The 15,287-nt window shown below is 38.5% G+C and overlaps 2 protein-coding genes across 2 annotated transcripts in view; one reads left to right on the top strand and one right to left on the bottom strand.

Moving 5' to 3' along the window:
• The window catches only part of rab27b (RAB27B, member RAS oncogene family), a 69,951-nt gene extending 64,518 nt beyond the window's left edge, over positions 1–5,433 (top strand). The window contains exon 6 of the mRNA XM_010792643.1: positions 1,006–5,433. Within this exon, the coding sequence (XP_010790945.1) occupies positions 1,006–1,192 (187 nt within the window). The 3' untranslated portion in view covers positions 1,193–5,433. The remainder of the gene's footprint in view (positions 1–1,005) is intronic.
• A 1,367-nt stretch (positions 5,434–6,800) lies between these two features.
• The window catches only part of LOC104963957 (interactor of constitutive active ROPs 2, chloroplastic), a 14,531-nt gene continuing 6,044 nt past the window's right edge, over positions 6,801–15,287 (bottom strand). Inside the window, exons 6-14 of the mRNA XM_010792654.1 lie at positions 14,540–14,692; positions 14,042–14,209; positions 13,180–13,353; positions 12,042–12,131; positions 11,850–11,933; positions 10,586–10,704; positions 10,046–10,154; positions 9,583–9,746; positions 6,801–8,914 (exon numbers count right to left, since the gene is read on the bottom strand). Of these exons, the coding sequence (XP_010790956.1) occupies positions 8,791–8,914; positions 9,583–9,746; positions 10,046–10,154; positions 10,586–10,704; positions 11,850–11,933; positions 12,042–12,131; positions 13,180–13,353; positions 14,042–14,209; positions 14,540–14,692 (1,185 nt within the window). The 3' untranslated portion in view covers positions 6,801–8,790. The remainder of the gene's footprint in view (positions 8,915–9,582; positions 9,747–10,045; positions 10,155–10,585; positions 10,705–11,849; positions 11,934–12,041; positions 12,132–13,179; positions 13,354–14,041; positions 14,210–14,539; positions 14,693–15,287) is intronic.

The raw sequence follows: 15,287 nt of genomic DNA, 5'->3' as shown, positions 1-15,287 counted from the left end.
CAGAAGCACGTTGCCCATAAACTACATGTCCCACAATGCATCTCAAATTTGACTTTTTTTCCTCAGAATTTGACTTTTTTTCTTCTAAATATTCTTTTTTTCTTAGAATTTGTTTTTGTAAATGTTACTTTCCTTTCAAAATGTCACTGTAAAAAAAAAAAAAAATGCACTTATTTTTTTCAAAATATCCCTTATTTTTTTTCCAATTTCACTTATTTTTGGGGATTTTTACTTTTTTTCCAGAATTTGGCTTTTCTTTTTAAATCATTTTTTGACATTCTCACTGAAGAGACTTGCAATTATTTTCCCTACAGTACCTAGACTTCTGCTCCCTATCCGATAATAATCCAATGCAGAGGAAAATAATGCAATATAATACATTATTTTATTATGATATATTTATATATGTATTTTTATATAGTCTTAAAGTTTCAACCGGCCCTTTGAGTGCAGCCATAATGCTGATGTGGTCCGCGATGAAATTGAGTTTGACTCCCCTGGTCTAACTACTTTCTCAATGTTCATGACACATTTTCTGAGCAGATCCGAATATCAGGATACGCACATTTCTTCGCACTTCTACTTAGCAAAACTTATATAGCTTTTACATCACAATAACTTTCCCTTATCCCTATAACTTTTTCTGATATCTGTGGTATATAGTATATTGTAATAGGGAAAGGCCTAAGGGCAGAAGATAAGGAGTAAGATTTTAAATAACATTTTGGAAATAATGTGAAACTTTCAGTATACCCACATTTTTCCAAATTGGTATTAAACTTTTATTTCCAGAAAATGAATATCTTCCTCTATCCATTTCCCTCCCCCCCTGATGTCTGGGACTAATACTAAAGGTTTCCACTTCATTTTCACTTTATTCTCAGGGACAATTCATCAGCATGACATTTCAAGTCTCTACAAGATGATTTTAATAGAAATTACATATAATAAATCTGATGAAATTCATTAGAAAATTGTTCCTAAAGTACTTTTTGTCGCTCACAGGATCCCGTACTTTGAGACGAGTGCAGCCACAGGGGCGGAGGTGGACAAGGCGGTGATAAAGCTGTTGGACCTAGTCATGAAGAGGATGGAGCAGTGTGTCGACAAACCGCCCGCCGATCCAGCCAATGGGAACGGAGCCACGAAGCTCAGCGATGAGCAGCCCAACGAGAAGAAATGTGCATGCTAGATGAAGAAGGAAACGACCATTCAGCGCTCTTCTGTCGTCCGTCCTTTCTACTCACCACATCTGTCCTTCTTTTACCTTCTCCTTCCATCATCTTTGCATGTTTCTACCTCTTTTCCACTTTCGAAAACTAACCTTTAACCATATGCTGCTTCTTTTTTCTTTATCTTCCTTCTTTCTCCTCCCATACTGTTTGGCACTGTGGCAATGACACAACCCTGTCCCCCCCTAGTGGCTATTCAAGGAAACACACACAGTCTTAGTCTGAGGAAATGAAAACAGGAGGGGATCGTTTCATCACTGTCAGACACATAATGTGGCTCATTTACAGTAAAACATGCAATCTGGGACTTAAGCTGGTTTGAATAATTTAAATTGATCTCTAAAGGCAAAAAGGAGATGTTTACAACTTCAATTTGAACTTTTGATGCAACATCACTTTGTAACAGAGGTAAGCTGTTACCTGTTTAGGCTATCACTTGATGACAGCAGGCATGAAGAGCTTGACATCAGGCTGTGTGTCTGTGTAAATTAACGATCCCCTCCTGAAACCTTTCCTCCTGGACCAGGGAGAACAAATGTATTTCCCCCTCCTCCCCTGTTTCAAACACCGTTCATGCGATGCTGTACCTGTATGAGAGCCATGAATGGACATTGTTCAGTGTATCAAGCATATTTATCTGGTTCACGAATGCAAAACTTTGTTCCTAAAAATGTAGCCACACAGTTTTTAACCCAGTTGGCTACAGCGTCATGGTGGAGCTCTTTGACCCTGTGTTAGAGAGGCTGTTTCTGTTAGCCTTTACACAATAACTCAAATGACATGTTACTACAGCTGAATCTACAATGACCCTGCAGATACATACCAGGAGTATATTGAACTTTATTAGCAGTTTTCACAACTAAACTGTCATATTTTTCTCACATAAAATAAATACTTGTGTTGCCACTAAATAAAAAAGAGTTACCTTGGAACATGTGTTGCTATGAGCTAGCCGCTACATTTCCTCCTGTTTACACATCTGATTAGCAGCTTGTGTAGCTAGATAGCCACTAACTAGCTAACGTAGGGTATCAGTGCTCAGTAGTGATAGCAGTGGCTGCAAACGGTATGCTAATATTAACAAAAGCAGGCTAGGTGTGGAGTGAAGAGTATTTTGAGTGACTCATTTGGAAACATTTCGAGAAATGCATAGCCCACTTCTCGCTGTACCATTACAATTGTGCTATCAAGACTATCTTGCTAGCTAGGTTGTTGTGGCCGTTGAGTTGCTGCTTTTAGCTATTCTTGCTTTTCTTTGTCACTTTCTTACTTGACTGCCATATTATAAATTAGAAAAAGAATTGTAAATACGTTTACATTGCATTGATGACCTTTATTTCTTTGTCCCCATTATTATTTCCCAGCCTCACTTCAAACTGTACGGAACAACAGCGGCTAAAGCTAGCTTGTTGATGTTAGCATTTTGATCGCGCCTTTCTTTTCCAGATTACTCTTTATTTTGTCTTCAGATTAGTGTCAGACATGGCTGATTATTATTTGTATAGTATACCATCCGTACTGTACAATACATATGGGTACAGCAAAGCAATGGGAAGTGGACCAAAAAACATATATGTATATTATTAATAGGGGTATCCTATACAGTAGGCATATTGTTCCAAACTGATCTACTGCCTTGGCTTTTAAAGCTTTATTTCACTGTAGTGGAGCAGACTTTAATCTTTGTAGGAGTTTGAGATAACCTAACATCAGTTGCTCTGGGGATGCTAGGTCACCCTACTGCTATCACTAAAATGTAATAAACATTTTATGTCAATTAGTATGAATTCATCTTAAACACATGTAATGGATTTATGAGTGCAGAGCATGATTATCTATTTTAGATTATTATGGGAGTCAGGTGACTTCTGCTTTTCAGGGCAGCTGATTTCCCATATCTTTATAACGACAAAGTGAAATATTTCTTTAAGGCTCCATACACGACCAATATTGTTGGAATTTAAAGTGACCAATTATTTATATTAAAATAAATGTAAAACATAGATTATTATTTCAGTTGTCATATTTTTGTGATGTCCTTCACATCTCACACATATCCTTTCTTTTTTTTTTATTCTATTCATATTTGTTTTTCTTTTCATTCCTATATTGCTCTGAATCTCTGTTTTTCTATGACCCCACAAATTACTTAACAAAAATGCTTTTCTCTTAGGCTATAAGAAAATACACTTTTAAACTCTTGAGATGTACACTTGAAGTTACTGTGGACCAACTTTCTGTTGTGTATTGTGCATGGTTAACACTAAATAGTTAATTTTTTTCATTGCATACCTGACCATAGAGCAGTTGCTTTGAAGACAAATGTAAGAACTCACATTCATATAGAAACTCAACTAAAAACGCTGCATTCAAGCCCTTTAAATTTAAAAGTCCAACTCAATGGTTTTCCTCATCATGTTACACCTTGATCTGCCTTACAGTACTTCATGAAAAATCTTGACCCAAGTTGAGGTGCACCAGAAACATGGGAAATACTATTTTTGCTTTCCACCTGCTGCCGGCTAAATCCTTGTTCTTCATTGAGCCAAGTTTTATATAGCAGTCCCAACTAAAAAAAGTATTACAGCATGTCGGTAATGGTTGGTTTAAAGTAAATTGAAACCAGGGGCTGCCAATCGGTTTAGCAGTAGGTCAAATGTAAATGTAACTTATTAATGGCAAAACACTTCTATGGTCATTTTAAACAGTAGGCTATACACGTTTAGTTTCAACAACTTTTGTATCAGTATTCTCTTTAGTATCGTGCCTAATGGATACATAAAAAATCGAATTAAAAGGTAAAGCGTCAAAGCCCTTTGGCTTCACTTCATTGTCACCTATATTTAACCTACCAGTGTGCCAAATTAAAAAGAAAAGAAACGCCACAAACAAGTGTTTTTTTACCAAACAACATTCTGCTGTGCACTTAGAGAAAAACAGCCTTCACAAGTAGAACATGTGTTTTTTATTTGGTGTATTGATCTCTTTTCAGTTTAAAACCTCACAAAGTTACCTGACAACAGATGATCTCAGTGCCATATCAAAAACCTAATAGTGTTGAATTTTTGTTTATCTAAATATTAATTTGCTGGCTTGCATTCTAAGTTAGACACAGCATAATTGATTTCCCTAGAAACATCTATAGAGAAGGGTTTCTTGTTTCAGCTGTTTAATTTATTTGTGGTAAAATATGTAGATTCCACCTTTTAATATTTAGTCATGTAATCATAGTGTACAGGTAACATGTTTCTTAACACTTACAAAAGCAGCTATGTGAAGTCCTCTCAATACGAGTACATTTGTATCAAGTTAGTTCAACAGTCATTTAGCAGGTGGTATTACAGGAGAATTGTATCTTCTCGATCTTTAAGATAGTTAAGGCTGCAGCAATTGAAATGAATAGTGAATTGTTTGAACACTGACCTTAATCACTGTAAACCATTTTTTAAAGTTGTCTTTAATTTCATTGCTGTGTGAGTTCTTCTGAGGAATACAGTTCCAGTATCGCTCTCCTTGGGTCTCCACCAACTCTCCACTGTGCCGTTAAAACAAGAGGCGAAAAGCTCATGCTGCATAATTCTCACTGGGGTCGTATTTCTATCAAACAGTCCATTGTTACATGAAAAATATTGAATAGTGCAACGTTGAAAAGTATTATACATATATTTTAAAGGTGTGTACAGACCGAATGCGGTAGACTATTTGGCGAGGCACAATTACACAAGTGAATGCTAAGGGGCGAATAGATGGTAAATGCGCAGTACAACGTTTATTCTCGCCTGCAGGGGTAGAAATTATTAATTTACGAGAAATATATGCGTGAGGATGTTTCTAGAAAGCCTGAGAGTAGAGATGTTGCTGAATTGGAAGTGCAGGACGAGCTTATTGTCACCTGTTTTCCTGAGCTAAACCCAGACATATCAATTATTATCGGTGTACCTACTGCAGAACTTCCTCTAGGCTGTAGTTATTTCAGTCATGGGTGATGCCAAAACAAAATGTTGCATGTTATATGATAACTATGGAGGAAAGGAGTAGGCTACCCGTTTAGGAATTATAGGGGGAATATCTTTTAATCGGGCCATATTCATGCAATTAACAGAAGGGGAGAAAGTCGGTCCGAACTCACTTTAAAGGTCCCATGTCATGGCCATTTCTACTGATCATAATTCCATTGTTGAGGTCTACTAAAATAGATTTATATTGTTCAATTTTCCAAACTCACATTGGTTTCTTATACAGCATCTCTGTATAGTATGTGTATTCACTCTCTGTCCTAAACGGCTTGTTGGAGCTCCTGCCCCCCACTCTCTATGAGCCCAGTGGCCGTCTGCGAGACAGCGAAACCCAGCCCAAAACCAGCCCGAACACACACACCCGCAGCCTGTGTGTGTGCTCACACACCGACTCACAGCCTCGCCGCGAAATCGGCGGAGCTGCAGCTGAAAAAAGATTGAGTGTGTGTGTGAGCCATGTAACGGCTCCGCGGATTGGTCCATTTGGACCAATGGGTCCATTTGGGTATGGGCACGTCACCATACCCAGGAAGAAAACAATGGGAAAAGAGAAATCCCCAACGAGGCGTTCTGGGGCACCCCTACAGGGTGTACTTTGAGGGTTTGTGACTCTGCAGACCGTTTACATGCAGAAGAAGCTTCATAACACACAAGGGGACGGGTAATAACCGGAAAAGCATGACATGGGACCTTTAAGGTTGCCAAGTGTTGATTTAATTTAAGCCACTAATCTGGTGTGTAACTTTAAAAAATGTGAAAAAGAATGACTGATTCAAAGTAATTCATTAACTCAAGATTTCTAATGTGTCAAAACCTCTAGATTGTTTTTCCTAACTTTTTTGAGCCGATGCCTTTTATCGCGACAATCTTCTGAACCAAATTGTCAGCTTTTATCCGAGCCTTTCTTCTTACGTTGCTCATTTAATGTATATTTTCTCTATTTTTAATTTAAATTTGAACTTCCATTTACACTACATTGATTTTTCACTGCCTTGAATCACATGTTTCTCGCAGCATCTCTTCCATACGTCTAAAATGGTTTTGGAGTTCACTTTGAAAGTTTACACTGTTTGAAGAGTCATGTTGTGCCTGTTATTAACTCTTCTGTCTGTAAAGTTTGTGAGCTACTGAATATGTTCATGCATTATGGATTATAGATTACAAAGCAGAGGCAAAAAGAGACCAGAAGTTGTGATGATTTTGTGCCCGATTTATCAAAAACAATGAATCAATCCAAGTACCTCTAAGAGCTTTTATTTTTGGAAAATCCTCTGTGTGTGAATTCTCTCTGATGCCTGCGGTTTGTAGACGTTTCTTCAGTTCTCACTGCGTGTATCGATGCCTGTGTGTTTGTTGGGTTTGTTGCACCGTCAGCATGTTTGACATTATGAGAATGAAATGACCCGTGATGCGTTTAATGTTTCTGATGTCAGAGCTGCAAATAAATCTGTTTGTTTTAATCCAGTGTTTGTTTTTTTCCGGATGGAACTGCGTTGGTTTCCATTTGAGAACATAATACACATTTTAAAAGAGACACAAACGACACCAAATGTCACAGTGCATAGGAGTTTATTATAAGAAACTTCTCACCAAAAGAGAGAATGTGAAAAATAAATACCCGAGAACAGCAGAACCAGTAGAGTGTGAAGTGAAGTTACAAAAATAAGTCAATGAAATCTATTTATTTATACATATCTTTTTGTTTGGAGAATGTTAAACGCAAAGACATTTGAAACACTGAAGCACACATTCAAACAGCTGGGAAACTCTTTCATGTGATTAGTATTCCTGTTTCAACAACAAATCTAAATACACCAACAAATGTAAACATAACAGAGAATCCAAACTGTATCTGAATATTAGCTTATGAATATTAGCCTTGTGTGTTTAACATACACATCGTTCCAGCAGAGGACAGTAGGAACAGGGCTGGGTTCAATTTAATAACTCAATCAGTGAGTTATTTTCAAATTAAAGTACCTATTGGATGCTTGTCATTATTTTTGGATTGAAACCTCATTTCCTACTGATTTGAATTTCGCAACCCAGCCTCTGTCCGTACACGTGGTTTTCTTTTGAAAAGTTATTTCCTTTCAAAATAAGAGCATGCCAAACAATGAACAGAAAGCACACTTTGCATTAACACACATCTTGGATCCAAACCCTCTGTAGACATTACTTCTGAGAGCTAAAACGTCTCAGTTCCTTTCTTTTTTTTATTTGAGTCCGCGTTGAGTGACTTGAATAAAACACATTTAACAAAGACGCCAAGTGTGAAACAAAACCCCTTTTTGTATCATCTTCTTTGCTGATACAAAATATCTTATCCCTTAATCTTATCACCTGGACAGAAGCGTATGTAGGAGGCACATTAAGATACATCAATACAGCAGCAAACCCCCTAAAATACCGCACTAAAATCATACATTAAATTCTCTAAAAATTATGTTTGCCCCAGAAGCAATTGCAAATACAGAATATTCAATAATCTTGGTATCATAAAAACATTATAAACATACAAAATACGGTCAATATAAATAATTGTTGGTGAATCAAACAGCTAAGATCCCTCTCCTGCATTTCAACTTGTTTGGAATATTTTCTAATTTAGCAGATAAACACATGTTAAACTCAATGATAGAACATCCCTCCATATGAAAGAACCGTTAGCTTAGCTCTAAATTGTCAAATTTACGTGGTAACCAGTGATTCTTTTGAAATTGAAACTCACTTTTTCAATAAAAAATGAAATTAAAAAGAGGTTTTAAAGGAGTCCCCTTCCAAAGTGTCCGTTCAGGCCATAACGCCTATTGGCTGATATCGAGAAATTCACACTTCAATGTACTTCATGCTGTTTGAAGCTCAATTAAACAGCAACTCCAAGAACACAAATAAAAAAAAAAGGCATATTTATCCTTATCACGCCACTTGTAATATTTCCCTAATGTATGTCAGCATCTGTTCGCACCAAGCATCTGTACATGTATGCAAACAAGCAGATCATGCATTTATTTAATATTCTATGTAATAGACATTTTAGGTTCCACATGTCGAAGCAGGCATTTGACTTCAATGTTGACAGCTGTATTGACTGCCATTTGTTTTTAGGGTTTTTAATTGATAGCTGTAATTCCTAATAGTAACCACAAGAGGGCGACCAAAGAAATTAATTTGTAAATAATTCTAGAGAGAATACTGTTCACATTTCATTCAGTTCATTTGGTACAGTTGCACTTAATAAAATACATGCAAGGTGTCAATTGAACAGGCTCACCTTTTTAACTTTGTCTCTAATTATTTTCTATAATTTGTTACCATATCAGATCTTTTTTTCCGGGCATTTTCTAGAATACACATCAGAGATCAGTGATTATTTCAAAGTGTCAGAGGCAAAGACCGTGGTGGACTTTTAGCTTTGATCATATGCAGCATTTATCCATTTTCATGAGAAAGTGGTGTCGGCAGCTTTAGAAAATGTCACCGCACCCTGAGTGTCAGAGTAGAGATGTGCTGTTATTGGTTAATGTGTGAAGTGGGAGGGTTCAAACTTTGGTGACATTGTTTGTTGTTTGTTCCTCCGGTGGCTGATCCTCCTCTTCATCGTCCACGCTCAGGTCCAGCCTCAGGCTATCCAGAGTCTGACGGATGGTCAGAGTGTCCTTACGTCTGCAAGAGAGACACCACGTTTTAATTTGTGCTTTAATGTACTGACTTTGTGACGGACTGTAAATGATGCGTGCTTTTGATACAGAGGAAATCTGCATGGCTACGGAAGACCTGAGAGGCAAGTCGGAAAGGAACATTTGACTTTTTAATCAAAATGGTCTGTGTTTATGACAATATTTATACTTTGTGTTTGGAGTGCAGTGAACATTAAACTCTTCTAGAAGATAACAGGTTTTTAGTCATATTGAAAATGTGGGACAGTGGTGCAGCAAACAACAAAGTCTTGTATTTTAAAGATAACTTTTTTTAAGACCCTTTAAACTAAGGATTCTCCTGGTGAAAACATTGTTAAATCAGTTCTCATATCCCAAAAACAGGAGAGAAAACAATGTAGATCTGACTTATTGTTTAATATTCATGTTGTCCAAAAGAGGCTGAAGTGCATAACTAGTTACCCAGGAGACTAAAAACTGTAGAGTAGCGCCTAATTCATAGATAGACACTATTTTTACATATTTAAATTGATCCATTCACGTCTGTTTGTGTGTATGTTTCCGTGTGTGTGTGTATGTTTCCATGTGTGTGTGTGTGTGTGTGTGTGTGTGTGTGTGTGTGTGTGTGTGTGTGTGTGTGTGTGTGTGTGTGTGTGTGTGTGTCAGAGTGCGTACTTGTTCTGCAGGCTTTGGTCCAGCGCCTGCCTCTGCAGCCGGCTGCTGGTCTCCCTCTCCTCCAGCAGCTCTCTCTGGGTGTGGCGGTACTGCCCCTCCCTCCGGCTCGCCTCCTCCTCCGCCTCGTTCAGCTGCCGCTTCAGAGAGCGCATCCTCTGGGTCATCTGGGGACCAATCACAGAGCTCGCTCAGTTTGGGCACATGGGGCGGGACCAACATGTTAACAACTGGGACATGAAGACAGCTCTAGGTTGTTTCAATGTGTTTAAAGAATATTTCAAACGCTATTGATTGCTGCTGTTCATTGTCATACACTGTATGTATTCATACATTTGAACATTTTTCGGACGGTAAGATTATTAAGTAACAATGTGTACTGTGTGCGTGTACGTGTGCGTGTGCGTGTGTGTGTGTGCGTGTGCGTGTGCGTGTGTGTGCGTGTGTGTGTGTGTGTGTTTGTTACCAGGTCTTTCTGCTCATTAGCTATCCTGTGCTCCTCCTCCATCTGGTCGCTGAGCTCGTTGATCCTCCTCTCCAGTTTGCTGATGGTGTTGGTCAGAACAGACTTGTTCCTGCACACACATGAACACAATGTATTGATTTATTTTGTTACACCATTTCTACAGGTAACATACAATAGGGAAGCTAAAGCTGCATGTTTCATGTAAAGCACTTGCCTGATGCTTTATGAATAAAATGACCCTGCTTAAACGTCTTTTTAATTCTCTGTTAAACGAAAGATAATATCAGGTTGTTTTTACAAAATCCTTGGCGAAAAATGGGTGAACTTGTGCTGAACTTCTTTCATATGCTTGTCCACTTATTGTGTTACTTCGCCTTCTATCTGTTCTGTGCTATCTTAATGTAGAATTATTATAAAGGTGATTTCCAAATGATTTCCGAAGCTCTAAACCACAGGTGTGAAAGTGACCTTATAATAAATAGAACAGCTTTTTAATAAACGCCTGTTCAAACATTGATACAGAATAATGTGCTGACGGACCTCTCCTCGTTCCTCAGCGTGTTCTCCATCTCCTTGACTCGGCTCTCCGCTCTGGAGACCACATCCTCCTGAACCCTGGAGCTCTGGAGCTCCTCCACCTCCAGACGCAGCTCCCGCAGCTACACCCACACAGAGAGAAGCTTCCATTAGATACGATACAACCTTTCTGCTTCACTTCAACGTTCAAGGTTCTTTATCGTCAAGCTAACTTAGCTACAGAGTAATTATGTCGTTGAAAATCTTAGGTCACAGGCCTCTCCAACAATGCAACACAATAATACAGATAAGCAGACAATATTAAAATATACTATATTAAAAGTAATACAAAAAGAAAAATAGTTTTAAAAAAGTGAGAAAAAAAAAGTGGAATAGTGCAATACGAGTCTATATACAAATTATTGGAATGATATATTAGATAAGAGATAGATAATTAATAAGTAGCAGATTTCAGGTTTCAGCAGTTCAGGTGTTTAACAGTCTTATTGCCTGTGGGATGAAGCTGTCTCTGAATCTGTTTGTTTTTATCCGGATGCTGTGGTAACGTCTGCTAGAAGGCAGCAGACTGAACAGTTTGTGGCTGGGGTGATGGGGGTCTTTTGTAATCCTGAGGGATTTCTTCCTTACTTTCATTCTTCTTCATTTACATTATTTACGTAGCCTACTTAAATGAACAGGCTTTTTCAAACCATGTTCTTGTCAGTCCATTAGCAGCTTAGCACAGATATACCTGAGTTCACTGTATATCAGCCAACAACAACAAGTATCAGTATAGAGACGAATTCCTTCAAATCAGTCTTGCCATTACACCGTCTCTCCACCAGAGGGCACTGACAAATCCTTTATTTATTTATTTGTTAAGCTTAAAAAATCGATACTGTTTAATAAAACAGTTTTTTCCCCTAATTTTAAATATCAGTATATCCAAATGTGATAGAGAGATAAATACTTAATTGTGCTGTAAAGCTGTGAGGAATGCTATTACCTTTTTAATTTCTAAGTTTATATTTGGCTTTCGGATATATATATATTTTCAACAACAAAAAACTTGCAAAATATACAGTATATAAAATAAAAACCCTGTGAGTATTTGAATGTATAAGTGGTGCTTTATCTATTCGTTACAGCCATACTGTGTTAAACATAGACTCGTAGAACAAGTGGACACACACACACACACACACACACACACACACACACACACACACACACACACACACACACACACACACACACACACACACACACACACACACACACACATTACCTGTCTCTCGGCGGAACCCTTCTCCATCTCCAACAGGTCGTTGAGGTCTTTCTCCTGAATCAGCTTCAGCTGCAGCTGCTCAGTCTGACAGCAAACACACACACTTCTTAAAAACCAGCCATAAGAGTTTTCAAGGTCTAGTTAATGACAGAATATGTTCAGTTAGCTCACTTCCTGTTCGCGTGTGTTTACCTGTTCGATGGCTCTCTTGTGTTTGGCCGCCCACCTCTGCTCGCTGTCGTGCAGCTCCTCCAGATCGGTCTCCAGGTCGATCATCTTCTCCTGTAAACACAATCATCATAAATAAAAAGTCCTGGTCCAAACTAAACTTCTGATCTGTGGTCTCATCAGCAGAAAACATGCAGGTTATTTCGAAAGTGGCACGGATTAAGTATCCTCAGAAATAGCCACATTATGAATATTTAGGATTATGGCATTAGCACGCTGATTGCTAAACAGGATTTGCATGAATAATTCCTCATTAACCCTAAAACTCTGATGGTTTGCATGACTGATTAATTCAAGTGTACATCTCTCTTTGAGTCGTTAGGTCGCGTAATGCAGACACATGGATGCTGTCGGATCCATAGCTGGAAACAGAGTGTACTTCAAGGAGGTCAGGAAATATGAGCTTCTTTTTTGTATTCATCACACACAAAAAAAAAGTTTTTCTCCTATAAATACTTGTTCCCCCTTGTTATGAGTCTAAAATCAAATTCATATTTTATTGTGTTGATGCTTCTCACATATTGATTTATTGTAATGTTAAACGGATACACCTTGTTATATTCTACTTTCAGTCTTTAGAAGGAACCAATGGACTGAGAGCAGCAAGCAGAACACCACATTAGTTTTGGGCTGCCTCAGAAATATTTCTTTTAGTGTTGTTTGTATTTTTTGTGATATTACTTATCAATGTGTATAGTAAACTTGAAGTATCCCACAATGTATTGTGAAAAGAAATTGACCATACAGTCACCAACCAAACATATATACCAGCATGCATTGTGCTGAGGGAAAGATGGCGGAGACACAATTCATTTTAGAAAATACTGCACTACACTTAGCATGATATTATGTATCACAGAAAATGCAGGATTTTTTAAATTAATGGTCCACCAACACATTTTGATTTAATTGTTACCAGCCTTATCTTTTATATCAGTCATTCATTTGATATAAACATGTACTTACTGCCTACAGAAATCTAGGGCCAAACACCTGAAACTTGATCCTTATAAAACCCTCCTTTTTCTGGTGAAATTGTTTCATAATCTTAAATTGTGTATGGTCATTGAACGTGAGTGTATCTGAAGATGTGGAGCCGTACCTGGGACTGTTTGACATGTTTGACCAGGTCGTCTTTGGCCTGGTTGGTGGTCTGCAGCTCCATCTTCAGGTCCTCCAACGCCCTCTCCGCCTGCTTACACTGCAGCTGGATCTTCTCTCTCAGCTGGATCTCCTCCTCCAGAGTCTGCTCCCTATCAATCAGCTTTCCAGAGACCTGCACACACACACACACACACACACACACACACACACACACACACACACACACACACACACACACACACACACACACACACACACACACACACACACACACACACACACACACACACACACACGTTAAAACACAAACAGGTCATGATGAGGCTCCATCCCAGCTATTATTAAAAGAGATACACGCAGGTGAACAGGGGGGCAGATAGAACCAGGAAACTATTAGGGCAATTTGTTGTATTACCTTTTATTATTATCTTATCAAATGTGCTGATTTTCAATACGTTATTCTGTCGATGATTTAGATTCAACGGGTGTTTAAAAGGGAAATATGGATATTTTTTTGTAACTCTCTGTTGGGAAAATACTGAATCTACTCTTCCAATATCAGAATAATCTGATATTGGAGCTAATCTGAAGTAAACATTGAATACTGCTTTCTATTCCTCCATCTTGTGACTGTGTAACTCCCTCTCTTGGATATCAGCATGTGAAGGACACTGTTCAGGAACTAGTTGATGCTCTGTATGTGATGACTACTTCCATTCTGGAGAGGATCACAGATACATGGATCCTGATGTTGAAGCTCAAGCCGGTGACGAGTGATATTTATATAACACACTCCGTGAATCAGAAATGACGGTTAAGTTGGTGTAAAACCATGGTTGTATTGATCAGTGTTTGCTCACCTCTCCCTGCAGGCGGCCCACGAGGCTCTGCAGTCTCTGATGCTCCTGCTCCTTCTCCAGCAGCTCCTCCTCCAGCTCGTCCACCCTCTGCTGCTCGTCCACACGCAGCTTCTGATGGAGGCTCAGCTCGACTGAAGCCTGCGTGGACACCAGCAGGGCCTCCGCCAGCTGGGAACACACACACACACATACACGTTAAGGTACATACACACATCAGTGCTTACATGGCTTTACCAGATCAACTCTAAATAAACACTTAGGAAAATCCTCTCTATAGGAGAGGAGTGATGTGATATTTAGGAATGATATTGTGTCTTTCTCTCTGGTAAACAGAGGTAGTATTCACCTAACCAAGTCTCTTTTAAACATCTCCTATTAGTTCATTGACATTTATTGAAATGTCTCTACGTTTGTATTCGGAGCAGAGCAAGTCTTCTATTCAAATATTCAGTTTGTAGTCGAGTTTCCTCTAATGGTGGGGGCAAAGTGTCTCTGTACCTCTGTCTCCATCCTGAAGAGGTTGCTGTTGAGTTCGGTTGTCCTCTTGTCTCTGGTCTCTTTGTCCACCTCCAGCTCCTCCAGTCGTCTCTCTGTCACCCACAACTTATCAGACAGAGACTGGGCGTGCTGCGTCTGCTTCTCCAGGTTTTCCTGAACACAACACACAGAGCATTGTCGTTTGGTACTCTCACAATGTACTTAGATGATCATTTGTTTGTGAAATATTGCTATCATGAGTTAGCTAGCTAGCTATTGTGGGTAATGTTTATTCTGCTAGACGAGACATGTAGTTCACTTAGCGTTTTCACATAAAACTAAATGGTACTAAGTAGGGTTGCCAGAAACTGACCATGATCAAAATCGATTATTCGGCAGCCCTGGCGAATAATAATCGATTATTCGACCGACCGACCTATATTTTGGTTGAAATGAAGCCCAAAAAAAAAAAAAATACATAAATGATAATAAAAATATATATAAATAAAATCGATTTTTAAAAATAATATTCGATTATGGAGACTGTAACGAATATTCGAATAATCACTGGCATCCCTAGTAGGCCTACTAAGCAAATAAATTACATTACAATACAATTCATTTAGCTATCTCTGGCGACTTGTGGCACGCCATTGCTACTGGCGTCAAAAAAGCCAAACACTTTTTTACCGCTACATAGCTAGCTAGCTAGTTAGCTACATTGAAAGTAATCTGTTAAAGTGAAAACATGTGTAATTTAAAGCTAATT

This window comes from Notothenia coriiceps, unplaced genomic scaffold (assembly GCF_000735185.1).
Source record: "Notothenia coriiceps isolate Sejong01 unplaced genomic scaffold, NC01 NC01_scaffold00036514, whole genome shotgun sequence".
Classification (NCBI taxonomy): domain Eukaryota; kingdom Metazoa; phylum Chordata; class Actinopteri; order Perciformes; family Nototheniidae; genus Notothenia; species Notothenia coriiceps.
This window is presented reverse-complemented; position numbering and strand designations above follow the sequence as displayed.